At 35.0% G+C, this 14,769-nt stretch overlaps 1 protein-coding gene across 1 annotated transcript; it reads right to left on the reverse strand.

The window, feature by feature from the left end:
* Positions 1-3,873: 3,873 nt before the first annotated feature.
* On the reverse strand, positions 3,874-4,853 carry LOC110102406. Its single transcript, XM_020830739.1, has 2 exons — positions 4,580-4,853; positions 3,874-4,505 (listed from the first exon to the last, which is right to left on the reverse strand). The coding sequence occupies exons 1-2, from the start codon at positions 4,851-4,853 to the stop codon at positions 3,874-3,876; spliced, it is 906 nt and encodes a 301-aa protein (XP_020686398.1).
* Between the last annotated feature and the right edge of the window lie 9,916 nt (positions 4,854-14,769).

Raw genomic sequence — 14,769 nt, forward strand, 5'->3', positions numbered from 1 at the left:
GATATATATATATATATATATATATATATATATAAGTACTCCTAAATGCTCAAGTAGTGCAGAGGGGGGAATCTGTGTTTTTTCTAACATGTGCTTTGTTTTTGTAATAATAAAAAATGAACCTAATTAAAAAAAATCCTTAAACGCTCACGTAGCGGGCGGGGATAAAAATAAAAAATGCGACCGCGATGTCATTAAGACATCTACCTGAAGCTCTCACGTAGCGTCGAGGGGAAGGTTGCCTCTTGATTTGTCCCCTAAATGGGGGAAACGCCAAAAGGCTGTCGAAATTTTCACTGAAATTTGAGACTTTGACAAAATTTTGGAACTTAATTTGAATATAACTTGATCATACAACCAAACTTAAATCAAGTTTAATCAAATGAAATGAACATTGGAATAAAGTGCAAGAGGACTCAATTTGGGACTGTATTAAACTTGAAATTGGACTTGGACGGAATTTGGACAAATTGAACAAGGACTCAAACTTGAACTTGCAAAGACTACATGAGACATATGACTTGAGTTTGTTACTTGAACTCAAGCAAGGACATGAATTTGGATCAAATTTGGTTGGAACATGAAGTGAACTAAATACAAATAATTTGAAATTTGAATTTGCAACATTAAATGAACTCAAATTTGAATAAATTAGCAAAAGACTTAAAATCAAACTAAACTTCAAATTGAGGAATTTACAATCAAAGTGAAAATGTTTAAATCAAGTGACAATTTTGATCACACAAATGAGCATTAACAAATCAAATTGAATGTGTAAGAATTTGCTTATAAAAATTGGCTCATGATGAATTGTTAAACACCTACATGTGAGCTCATGTAATAAGGCACAATCAACCTAAAGGGAGGGTATATAACATAAGTGCATGTTATTAATATTAATCATGGATGGCATATTCGTGAAGAACATATGAAGAATTTGAAATGAATGTCAAGAACTCCCTCCAATCAATGATAACTAGTTCATAGCAGTGCATCAGTTATCTACAAATGTTAAAGGTTGACGTATGAAGAACCTATTGAAATTGCTTGCAAGCAATGATGCAAGGCATGCAATATGTATTAAAGGGTACCATTGCCAGTTGGTATGCAAACAATAATCAATGATTTTAGCAAGTATATGTGATACAATTGCAAGAAGATGCACAAGTAATACTTTGCAACATTGCCTTGTGAATACCAAAACTGAAGCTGATACAGTCGACACAACAATCATTACAAGGCGATATAAATTCTCCACGGATGATTATAGAAAGCATGTCTACAAACAAGTACATGAAGAATGGTGGAAGAGACAGCATGTCCGTAGCACATTCAATGTACCTACCAATTATTGTGGCAAAGACACTAACACCTCTATGGTTGATAATTGTCCAACACGCTGGCCCTCTATGAGCAAGGACAGATGATGTATAGTGAAGTAGGAATATCTCAAGGGTTGTATAATATTCATCATACATACTATATATTATTTGCATGCAAAAGCAAATGAGATACAACAAGTGTAAATACATGCAATTATTTACAAACGAAGGCAGGAGATTAGTTAGTGCACTACGATCCACTTGCAGAAAGCAACGAGTAGTGTACGACAGTCTACATGTACAAAGCAGCGAACAACTCTATTCAAAAGTTGATACGCCATGCCACCGGATCTGTAACTTCTATGCAAGCGGACAGAAGGCGTTCACAAATATTTCAAAATACCCCTGCACATGCATCGTATTTTGTATACACATATGCACACAAAAGGGGTAAATATAATCAACACCAGCATGGGCCCCGACGAGCGTGTTATTGGTACACACGTGACTTCTAGGGATCGATGCTGCGCAGATTATTAAATTTGAACTCAATCCTTCTAAGCATGCAAAAGGAGTAGACATGGTTCAATTATAAAATGCCCCCAAACTTTCGCATGGGCCTTGCCGAGCATGTTATTGGTACACACGTGACGTCTAGGGATGCTGTGCGGCTCAATAAGTGAATTCTAGTTTGAACCCGATCCTTCTATATGGATCAATAGGAGTCAACAGGGTTCGAACCTTCAAATAGATACATAATTGTAATTATCAGTGTATTTATTTTAATACATTCATATTAGGCCTTCAAAGCCTATAATCAAGAGAATTCACAAATAAAGTCATAAAGCCTATGAAACCAAGTCCTCTGTCGACTAGTAGATAGGGTCGACAAGGTTAAATTTAGAAAATAGAAATGACCCCAAACACCCTGATGATGGCCGTATTGAATGTTTATCTCAACCAAAGGGATCCATTCCTAATACTCAAAATTCCACCCAAATAACCATGAAAACCTAAAAAAATCTCAAAATCCCAAAAAGATATTTTAATTTGAAACCAATCATCACAACACTTAAGGCAAAATCCATCCACCCTCCGTAATAGTTTGTCAGGGTGGATAAATTAAAAACTACTTTAGCTCACATTGAGCAAAATGCCTAGTCGAAAGTATCACTATGATCAATTCTCAAACAATCGCCTGCTAGTAAGGACGTGGTACGTGTCCTCTAACCGACAGTTTTGATGTCAAATAGCATCGCAGGATAAACGGTTATGACCCGGGGCCCTCTGAATCGAGTGATTTTTCCGCCAAATGGCATCACGAAATACCGGTTATGGCTAGAGCCAATACGCTCCATAGTGGAATCAAATCCTTGATATATGAATCAAAAGGATATAATCAATAGGGTATAAAGCCCTCTGTTAGCTAAGGTGGATTCAAATTTATCCCTTTAGACAAATATTCACCCAATATCTACAAGGTCCCCTTGGACGAAGCAACCCATGGCTGCCGATAAGGATCCTTTTGTTAGGTTGGGTCGACTACCTCCTCTGACTAAGTAGACCATGGACCACGATGACCCGGGATGACGGAACCATGGGATCTTGATCGGGTCCATCATCCATTCCTCCATCATCCGCTTTAAGTGTAAGGTGGTGACATTTTCTATTTTAATATCAAATCTTTCTAAATTCCCAAACTCTCCAATTTTCTAACATCATATGCCCATTGCTACTACTATATGCCAGATAACACGTATTATCTATGTATCTGATTGACGACTAGCCTTAAATGAAAGTTCTCTCTCGTTATCGAGAGGGGTAGTTAACTATAGGAGCTTGCACCTATGTGAAACCAGAACTCATATCAAAATGTCCTCACAAAATGAGGGTGAAATCTCTGGGTAGTGTCTTATCTACAAAAACATTTGTCTTCCCAAAATTTACCCCAAAACTTAATTCTGTTAAAACTCCCTCGCCGAAAAAAGAAAAATAAACAGTTGCGCGACGGGAAGGCTGGGGCCAAATTTTCGGAGCCCACACCCCAATCCCCTTCACATTCCAAATTGGAGCTTTAATCATTACATTCTTTTGAAGAAGCTTGAGCTCTAGTGGATCTCAGAGTGGCAGATAGAACATTTTTTGGTTGTTTACCTTTCTTTTTAGTAACCATTTTGAAACCGTCCTCTTTAGAAGTTTTAGTAATATCTTTTTCATGGTTAGCCAAAGAAGAGATGTCCTGATTAACATTTGTATTATCAATACAACCAGATGGTGGAATAAATTCACCTTCATACACACTCTTCATTAGTTTCACTTCTATTACCAACTCAGATAGTTTCCTTAACCCTTCTTTCTTTAGAATTAGAGGTCACATAAGGTTTAGAAATATTAGTATACTCCAATTCATTAAACATAAATTCAATAGAAACAAAAATAGTAGGGTCAGTTTCAGTCTTATTACTGGCACCATTAAAAATATTTCCAATCTTATCATTAACAGCTTCCACACTTGTTTCCTGACATTCATCCGCCAAAAAAGTAACATTTTCTAAGTTCCCTTCTTCGGATTTTCTAAAATTCCTTCTAAGTTATGAGAAATAGGCAGTGGTTCCACCTGGTTCTCTTGGGTCCCAACATTATTGTTAGATGCAGGCATATAAATAGTCTTATTTCCGGTGGATCCATGCTTCCCATTATTCATAACATTAGTTTTTTTTAGATCCGAGTGTAGTTTAAAACAATCGTTTTGAGCATGCCCATGAATTTTACAATGAGAATAAAAATCTGGGACTTCTTCAAACTCAGCTTTTTGAAGATACCCGGAAGCTTTGGAACCATCCCAAATTTCTTTTGGGTGTTTTTTGGAAATATCTACCTCAACTAGAACTCTAGCTACATAAGGTCTAGTGCGAGAAGCAGTAGCCTGGTCCGTCTGAAGAGGCCTCCCGAAAATCAAACCCAATGCATGCAAAACTTTCGGGTTAAAAAAATGGAGACGAAGACTAGGAAAAGAAATCCAGATCGGGACTATCGAAGATTCTTCCTTAATGTCGAAAAAAGGAGTCCATTTCAAGATTTGCATTTGATAGTTAAAAATAAAATACGAGCTCCTAGTAAAAACACGACTGTAATCCAGATCGTTAGAAAGCTGTATAGCCGCATACCGAGAGTCAAGTAATCCTATCGAAAAAATCCAGTAAGTTTCAAAGACGCAAAAAATTGTCGTATAGCATCCAGATTTGATCTCCGCAAACCAAATTTTCCAACCAGCGTAAATTGAAACTGAGAAGCTAATTTTAAGACTTCATCATCAGATAACAAAACAACATGAACTCCATTAAAAGTCGATTGAGTTAGAGATGGGAGATCATCACCTGCAGACGTGCTACCTGAAAGTACCTCTTTAAAGGAGCGAGATCTAGAAGGAGACTTGGAACCATCACTATCCAGATTAAAGAAGCCTTTGTTTTTATGCAACATTGGCTCAAAGGCTTTCCCCCACAAAGCAGAGGAAGGGACTCCCGCCATGACGAACTTACTCGACAGGGGCAAAGCAACAGAAGAGGAAACCAAAGCCTTCCGATCTCACGAAAACATCGAAGAAAAATGGTGGGATATCACGGAGAGGAATCTCGGGGAGGAAACCCTAAATCGCCAGAGCGGCGCTAGGGAAAAACACGGGAGGGGGTGGTATGAAAATGTTTGTTTTACCATCTGAAACTCTAAGAATGAATTCCGCTTTCTTCTCTTCCTTAGTAGCTCCTTCTCGAAGGTCGGATTTATGGTCAATGACTTTTCTTTAACTTTGAATATTCTTTTTACCCCGGCTCTTCTTTTTGCTATATTGTAGGTGTCTAAATAAAAAAAAGTGTCTAAATATTGCATTTAAAATGGGAACTCTTAGAAAGTTTAAAAAATAAAAAAGGTCAACAATATTGATCATTTTATCAACACGATCATGAAAAAGACTTACTTGGAGCAAACTCTCACTTCTTTCACACAACCCATAACTTCTATTTTCCTCTAAGGACAAGATCTTCAAGCTAGAAACTCCATGGTCAAAAATAAAAGTTGGGGAAAGTGGACGACATAAGCATACTATATACCAATCAATCCAACATGCAACCTTCTTATATTCTTCTTCCATACAAAATTGGTGACATTATCTATCACAATAATTAGTGGCAGATCAGAATGCGCAAAGACATCCAACCAAAGAAATTGTATTACCACCACAATTAGGCTTTGTTTTGGACAGTATTTTTACTACTTTTTAAAGCATTTTTAAGTACAAAAATATCTTAAAAACAGCAAAAAAATAGTGGTCACAAGTTGCCCTAAATGAAATTTTTTGTCTTGCCAACGCTTTATATATACTAGATAAGATTTATTAACAGTAATTGCTGATTTCTTAAAAGAAATAACTAATAAAATAGCTGAAGCGAAGTATACGATTAAACCATATACAATAACCTTGTATATAATAAAGTTTCATAGAAAGTAATCCTTTGATAACTTAGAATTTTCATGCGTAGATCTACAATAGAATTTATGTATCCATGAACACTACTGATTGAACAGTTGTGCCATCTAAGAAATTTTAACTGAAGCACCGATAAAATCAAAGCCAAGTAATAAGAAATGCTAATAGCAGGTAAATGAAGTTATCCTTTTTTGTTAAGGCAGCATCATAAAAGAGAGCCGTAAACATGCAAAACGCTCATCCAGAGCTCAGCTACATGAACGTTTTGTATGGGACTGTTTTTTTAAGTAATTTTTACTTAAAATTTTTTTATTTTTTACTAAAAATTTAATTTTAAAAACAAATCGTCCTAAACGAAACCGAAATCTAATACAACAAACAAGAAGAAATCATCAAAATTAATTAAACTTCGTAGTTCAAATATAATACTGGCAGCAAAATATGAAAAAAAAAAAATTTTTTTGGTTATCAATCTGATACTTGAAGAGAGCAGCAGAGGAAAAAAAAAAAATATTTAAAATTTAGGTGGCACGTATCCTCACGTTCCTCACCTTAAATCTGTCAATGCAGAGAAATTATTACGTGCGGTTACCGGTGGCGAATAAGGATGAGCCACGTCAAAAGTTTCTCTCGTCCTGGTACTCTGGGCGACTCTCGAGCGATCTAGGGTTTCAGTCGGCGGCCTCTTCCTGGGGGCTTCTCCTGTGTTTTTTGGTGGATCTGTTTTTCCTTCCGCCCGTCGTCATCTTCCCCACCGTCTACTGTGGTTCCAAATGGTAAGACTCGTTCGTTTAAGGATGTTCTTGCGGGATCATCCTCTGGTTCTGCTCAACTTAAATTTGTGCAAACTTCGTTTAAAGGTTGTCCTTCTCTTATGTTCTATGCCTCTGGTTTTTCTATGCTTGCAGCTCCTTTTGCTCTTACGTTGGTTGGAAAATTTTCTCTTAGACATCCTAACCTTGATATCATCCAAAATTTTTTTGTGAATCTGAAGCTTTCGGGCTCCTTCCACATTGGTCTGCTTGATCCGAGGCATGTGGCCATTCAGCTGAGTAACGATTTAGATTACAGCCGGATCTTCTCGAGGAGATCTTACTACTTCCAGGCTTGTCAAATGCATCTCCTAAAATGGACTCCTGAGTTTGATGTCAGGGAAGAATCGTTTATTGCTCCGATTTGGGTTTCTTTTCCCAATTTAAGGCTTCATTTTTTTAACTCGCAAATACTTTTTGGTATGGCTTCTCTTCTTGGTAGGCCTTTGCAAACTGATCAGGCAACTGCTTCTATTTCCCGTCCCTCTATTGCGCGGGTTCTGGTGGAACTTGATATTTCTAAAAAGCATCCTCTGAAATTTGGTTAGGTTCTGAATTGAACGGGTATTTTCAGACTATTGATTTCAAAAACTTGCCTATTTTTTGTAAAATTGATGTGAATGGGGACTTTACCCAAGTCCTCCATTGCAATATTGAAAGTCCTACTTTCCATTGCTTTGCTTCGTTTGTGTATGCTGCCTCCGCTCGTTATACTAGAAAATTGTTATGGGATCAAATTTAGCAGTTTCATAATAATTGTAATCTTCCTTGGATTGTGGGAGGGGATTTCAATACTATTGCTAACCCTATTGAACGGATCGGGGGTTCTCTTCCTATTTTTCAATCCATGGAGGATTTCAATGGTATGATTATGGATTGCAATATGATTCATATTGGCTTTACTGATAATAATTTCACATGGAATTGTGGGCATTTATGGCAAAGACTGGATAGAGTTTTATTTAATAATGCTTGGCTTAATGCTTTTGAGTCTACTCATGTTGATCATTTGTGTAGGACTCTCTCGGGTCATGCCCCGCTTTTGATTAAAATTAATTTTAGACATATTAATTCTCCTTCTCAGATTAGATTTTAAAATATGTGGTTGTTTCATGATTCCTTTTTGGAGGTGGTTAAAACTAATTGGCAGGCTCCTCTTATGTCGGACAATTCTATTAGTGGTATGAATAGATTGTGGTTGAAACTTAAAAGACTGAAGCAAGTCTTAAATTAGTGGAAACATCATATCTTTAAGAATCTATTTTCTAACATTCTTCGTGAGGAGAATAGAGTGAAGTTTTAGGAAAAGCAAGTTCAATTGTGTCCTTCTGATCCTAATGTTTATGTGCTTCAGGAAGCTAAGAGTGCTCTTTTTAATTTGTAATTACAAGAGGAAACTTTTTGGAAACAAAAAGTGGGTATTAAACATTTGGTGGACGGGGATAACTATACTAAATATTTTCATGCTTTAGCTAAGAAGAAACGTGCTAAGAATACTATTTTCAAGATTCATAGAGATGATGGTTCTATTTTTGAAGATTATGATGAGATTGCTGCTCTGGCTGTTAACCATTTTAAAAGCCATCTTAATAAAGTCTTTACTCCCTCTTCTATTATCAATCCTCATATTATTCCTAAGCTTATCTCGAATGAGGATAATAAGGGGTTAATGATTCCTCCCTCTCTCAAAGAGATTAAGGATACTGTGTTTGGGATGAATGGTGAAGTGGTCGCTGGTCCGGATAGTTTCACCACCAAGTTCTTTCATAACAGTTGGTCTATTATTTATGAGGACATTTTTGTGGCGGTTACTGAATTTTTTAATGGTGGGGCTATTCCTAAATTCTTTACTGCTACTTCTATTGTGTTGATTCCCAAAAATAATTCGGTTGCTTCTTGGAATGATTTTAGACCTATTAGTTTGTGTTCTTTCTTTTATAAACTTATTTCTAAACTTTTGATGAACCGTTTATCTATGCTTTTGCCTAGAATTATTTCGCCTTTTCAAATGGGTTTTGTGAAAGGTCGTGCTATTATGGATAACATATTGTTTGCCCAAGAATTTTGTCACGATTTGGATGCTAAAGTTAGAGGTGGTAATATGATTCTCAAGTTGGATATTGTCAAAGCATATGATAATATCAATTGGGATTTCATCTATAACATTTTAATTTTTTTTCTTTGATTTCAATTTTATAAAACTTATTAAAAACTGCATTGAAAGTCCTTATTTTTCTGTTATGGTGAATGGTAAGAGACATGGTTTCTTTAAGGCTTCTCATGGTATTGGGCAGGGGGATCCTATTTCCCTTGCTCTTTTTATTATTGCTGTGGATTATCTATCTAGAGGCCTTGAGGACCTCTTTACTAAATACCTGGGTCTTTATTTTCGTACTCTTGGTGGTTTTAAAATTTCGCACTTATGTTTTGCTGATGATTTCATTGTGTTTACTAATGCTTCTTTGAGTAAGATTAACAAGCTTGTGGAATTTTTTAACCAATTTGAGTTGATTAGTGGTTTGGCTTTGAACAAAAATAAGTGTTGCTTTAATGTTGCTAAGAAAGTTATTCCTGCTCGTGTTACGGATATTAAGAATATCACTAGTTTTAGTATTGGTACTTTACCCTTCAAGTATTTGGGTATTCCTCTTTATAAGGGGAGGAAAAAGTCTTTCTTGTTTGATGATTTAATTTCTGTGATTCTTAATAGGCTCTCCTCTTGGGAGGCTAATTTCTTAAGCTTTGGAGTCGTCTTACTCTTATGAATAGTGTTCTTTGTTCTATACATGTCTATACTTTTCAAACTTTATTTCCTGCTAAGACTGTGTGTAAGAGGATTGATAGAATTATTAATAAATTTTTTTGGAAAGGTACGGGTAACAGTTCTAAAATTCATTGGTCTTCTTAATTTGGTCTAAGTGTTCTGGGATGTTGAAAGAAGGGGGTTTGGGTTGTAAATCTCTTTTAGATTTGGCCACGACTTTTTTTTTTAATTATGTTACAATTTTCGTGGCCAGGAGTCGCTTTGGGCTAAATTTATGACTGCTAAGTATTGTGGTGAGAAACATCCCACCTTGTGTGTTTTCAATAATGGTAACTCTATTGTTTGGAAGCTCCTTTGCTCGGTTAAGTGGCGGGTGGAACCTTTTATAGTGTGGGGCCTGGGTAAGGGTAATATATTCTTTTGGCAACATCGTTGGTTGGATGGACAATCGATTGATTCCATTATTAATTTCTGCTCTAATGAGATGGTGAAGGTGAATCATTTTTTTTCTGGCAATGGTTGGGATTTAGAGAAACTCTTTAGTGTGTTGCCTAATGTTTTAATCCAGCATATTTTAAAGATTCCTCTTAATTGCAATACTAATGATGTTCAACTGTGCACTCTTTCGAATGATGGTGCTTTTAGAATTTTGTGATGCTTGGCATTCTGTTAGAGAGAAGCATATATGATCCTTCTAGGTTGTTTTATTTAATTTGGCATAAAAGTATCACGTATACTATTTTCACTTTTTTGTGGAGAATGCTTCATAAGTTTATTCCTACTGATGATAACTTGTCTAGAAGAGGTTTTATTTTTCCCTCTAAATGACAGTGTTACTACCATGTGGACAATATGCATCATGTTTTCATTTCTAGTTCGATTGTTGTTAAAGTGTGGTCCTTTTTTGAGGATATCTTTCATTTGAGTTTTTTTAATGGTATATCTTCTATTAATTCTACCCTTAATTTATGGTTTATTAATATTAAAGGCCATATTCGTAATGTGATCCCTTCTCTTATCCTTTGGTACATTTGGTTGGAGAGAAATAATTCTCGTTTTAATGGTATTGCTATGAACGCTCAGAGTTAACCATATTATTAAAGACAAAGTTGTGTCCCTTTATTTGGCAAATTTATTGTCTTTCAAAAGTTTTAAGAACTACACTTTTATTGCTTAGAATTTTGGCATTGACTTGGAAATGAGTGATTTGAAAAATATACCCAGATGTATTTATTAGACCTGGCCTTCATCCAATTTTTTGAAGTTGAATGTGGATTGTATCAAGAAGGATTCTTTACTTGTGCTGGTGTGCTTAGGGATCATCATGGTAACTATTTTTTTTCGTTTTGTGGGGCCTGCTATTGCGGATAAGAACTTTGTCACTACCTATGTTATCTACTATGGTTTTAATATTTGTTATAAGCTTAATAGGTTTGATGTGGTGGTTGAGGTGGCTTCTCATTTTGCTTTTAAGTCTCTGGATTTTAAGGAAGACAAAAGCTGTGTGTTTTCCCTCTTTTATCTTACGCGTGATATTACTAATTTAAGGAGGAAGTTGAACTATTCTTTTTCAATGATTGAGGCTAAGGGTAATGTTGTTGCCCATGCTTTGGCCATGTGGGGTAGGAATTTGGATATTATGACTAACATATCTATATTTCTTTTACCTAGTTATGTTAAGGTCTTTTGAGATTGGATAAAGCTAATGTCCCTTATGTTAAATCTTAGTTTGTTTATGGTGGGTTTTCTGGTGATTGTTTCGGTGTTTTCATTTTCTTTGCTGGTTGCGTGTTCTTCTGCTTCTTATTTGCCTTCATTTCATACTATTATGTCTTCATTTTTTTGGTTGGACTTCTTACAGCTTGAGGTTGTGACCTTTGGGTTTGAGGATTGTTTGATTATCTGGAGGAGGAATGGTTGGCAGATGGTTGTTTTGCTTCATGCTATTTACATGATTGAGTTCTATAAAATTGCTTTTGTTTTTCTCCTTTTATTACTCATGTGGTATCAGATTATTGGTGGTTGGGGTTTTTGGGTGGTTGTTTTGGCTGGGGATGTTTTTGGTTTATGCTGTAATCTCCTCTATTTGGTGGATGGCACTACTCTGTTCTGGCTGGATAACGGGTTTGGGGATCATTGGATTTTCCTTTTTGGTGGTGACTATTTGAATCTCATTCTTTTTGGGAGAAGGGGTTTTTTGAATGTTGTTACCTTTTTTTTGTTCGTTCCTTTTTGGCAACCGTTGGATTGGTTGGGTGTTCGCCAGGTTGGTATTAGTTATTGGTCAACATACTATTATTATAACAAAGTTAACAGGTGGTATCTCTGGGTTTACTATTTTTTCTATTATAGTTTCTGTTTTTGCTTTTTATTGTGGTCCTTGCAGGAATTTTTTTGCAGGTTCTGAGGAGGATGGGTTTTTTGCTGGGGAGCAAAGTATTCAAGATCGTTTTATTTTTTCCTCCCTTTTTTGGGTGCTTGTTCTTAAGCACCGTAGAATGCACCTAAGTGTTATTGTATTTTTGTGTAGTAAGGACCTTGTGCTCTTAGGATTTTTGGTTTTTTATATTGTAGCTCTTTGGGGCATTAGTGAGCATGAGGACCTTTTAAGGACTTTGTAATATTTTCCTTTAATTAACATGTAGGCCCCTCTGTGGGTTTCCCCTAAAAAAATTATAAAAAAAAAAAGAAAGGATGAGCCACATCATCATTTTGCTATGTACCATGGTGCATCTTGATTTACTTTCAGACGCTCTAGGGATCGCACATGTATATATTTTCTATTCTTTCTAGATGACTTTTTAAATGTTTTACAATCTGCTTCTTAGAATTTGCTAAATTGTCTCATCTTGACTGGGCTTCTAGCTTAAGTGAGTATAATCTTCAAAATTTAATTAATTAGTCTACTATACGAAGCATTTTAATCATGCAGAAAATCATAGATTTATACATAGAAAATTTGCTACTCATGCATCTAAGGCTTTGTTTGGGGGCGGCTTTTAACAAAAATTTCTAATTCAAAAAAACTATGTACTTCGTTTGGGATAGCTTTCTTATTGTTTCTTAAAGTAGTTTTCTAGTAAAAAAATTTAATTTTATGCTAGAAAGCTGTTTTAAAAAGTAATAAGAAAGTCGTCCCAAACAAAACCTAAGTCCCACGAAACAATTGGGTAATATTTCAGTTATTGTCCACCTTTTTTTTAATGTACAAGTTCAACAACTTACTGGTATGGAACTAGTATAAAAGTTTTCAGTAAATGTATTGATAGTTTTACTAGCTTATCGAAACCTAAGTATGAAGCATAATCAGTTTCTAGCTTTACTATTACTAAGGACAGTATTTGGTGAACTTTGGCATTATTTGTGATAGTCTTATTAACTTGGTTGCTTACTTCCTATTTTGTTTTCTTCATAGCTTATAGGTTGCTCTCAAATTCGAGCATAGGAACAACATGGGCTGTACTTATGGTCCTCCTTACGAGTGGCAGGTTTGTAGGTGTTCTTTTACATTCTTTAATTGAATTCGGTATTATATTATTGATTACTTTGTGTAATGATGACTTGATCTTTTATGATTGCATTTTGTGCTAAACTTCATTATATGTTATTGTTGATGTTTTTCTTCTTCGCATGAAAAATATTTATGAACCTTGTATCATGTTTCCTTGATAACTTTTGCTTTCTTAAAAGAATTTTTTAATTAATTGTGAAAATGTTATGCTTCATTATTTTTTATTATGTTTAATTTTCTATCACATATTACGAATGATTGCATCATTATTAGGTTAATGTTTTTTTAATAAAATTAGTATGTATGATATCATTTGGTTCAACACTTAGTATTGGATATCATTTGGTTCAACACCGGTTAGACCCCGATCGATCCATCAAAATGTGAATCACTCGTTCTTCCGGTTCAATGTCCGATCTGATTTTTCACAATCTTGAATAATTGCATATGATATGTACATGATATATGTTATTACAAAATATATTATACGAATGATGTGATATACATAAGAACAAATACTATGAATGAAATGATATGCTTGATCAGAGAGATGATATTGGTATTAATAATTCATAAGACTAATGGCTGATAAGAGATAGACCGATGAGTATGAAATGATGAATGATTTAATAAGACCGATGATTGACATGATCGACTATATATGATGAAAATAATAGATAAGACAGATGATAGATGATGAATATGATAGATTATAGATATGATCGATGATAAATACAATAAATATATGACATATAAGACAAATGATAGATATGACCGATGACATATAAGGTCGATGATAGATTAGATAATGATTGATGAATGATAAGATTGATGACACATGATGTATGAAAATGACATACGATGATTGATTGACAAATGATATTGATTGATTGATTAATGAGGCATTGTTCATATGATTATGATTTCATGTATAATATTTTTCTTTTATGTATTGATTTCAGTTATAGATACTCGACTATGTGCTCATTATGTAATTTGTCATGTTTTTAATTAAGGATCGGGAATATGTGGTGTGAGGTTGAGCTGGTTGTAGGCTTAAGTTTTCTTTTTGCATATGGTTGCCTTTCTCTCTCTCTCTCTCTCTCTCTCTCTCTCTCTCTCTTTCTTTTTTTTTTAGTCATAATGTATTTGTAGTGATGGATTATTGTTGATTGCATATCATAGCTATTGTATATGTTATTTTGGGTTTGGATCAATGTGTAAATATTGGATGCATTTATATTTTATGTTGTATATATTAATGAAACATAATTAGTAAGCTCTAGTTGTTAATTGCAAATATAAAAAAATACAATTCTTTCAAATTTAGATTCTAAGGCATTATAGTTAGGCTAACTAGGATAAGATTTAAGCTTTATAGTTTGGTCATTGAATGTAGGATTTGAACTCAGATTTCTTAGAAGGTAGAGGTAAAATTTATCAAGTCCTCAGACCAACTTAATGATGAATGAGTTGAAATAATTTGGAGCAAACTTCCTACTTCCCTCACTTCCACATGCAACTTTACTTTCCTCGAGGAAAAGATCTCCATACTACAAATTCCTTAGTTAAAATGAGAGTTGGGGAAGGTGTTGTAACTGTTGACCTCGTTTTTGTCTTGATTAGCCCTCGAGTGCGTTTGATTGAGTTGATTGAGCCTCGTCGAGCCCGATTCGTTTCGAATCGACGTTAATTTGAGTTTGATTTTATCTTATCTTATTTTAGTGAATTAATTTTGGTCGAGTCGAGGCGAGCTCGAGTTGACCCGGATCGAACCATACTTGACTCAATTTTATAGATATTATTATCCATCGAGGTTGGTAGGTGAAAGCCGCTATCCTCCATGGCTAATCGTATCTATAACTCCATCTGCT

Source organism: Dendrobium catenatum, unplaced genomic scaffold (assembly GCF_001605985.2).
Source record: "Dendrobium catenatum unplaced genomic scaffold, ASM160598v2 fragScaff_scaffold_1409, whole genome shotgun sequence".
In the NCBI taxonomy this organism is placed as follows: Eukaryota; Viridiplantae; Streptophyta; class Magnoliopsida; order Asparagales; family Orchidaceae; genus Dendrobium; species Dendrobium catenatum.

Coding starts and splice junctions, on each gene's coding strand:
- LOC110102406 (XM_020830739.1), bottom strand. CDS start 4,853: ATGGCGGGAGTCCCTTCCTCTGCTTTGTGGGGGAAAGCCTTTGAGCCA. Junction 4,506..4,579: donor TACGCTGGTTGGAAAATTTG/GTTTGCGGAGAT, acceptor TTTTTTCGATAG/GATTACTTGACTCTCGGTAT.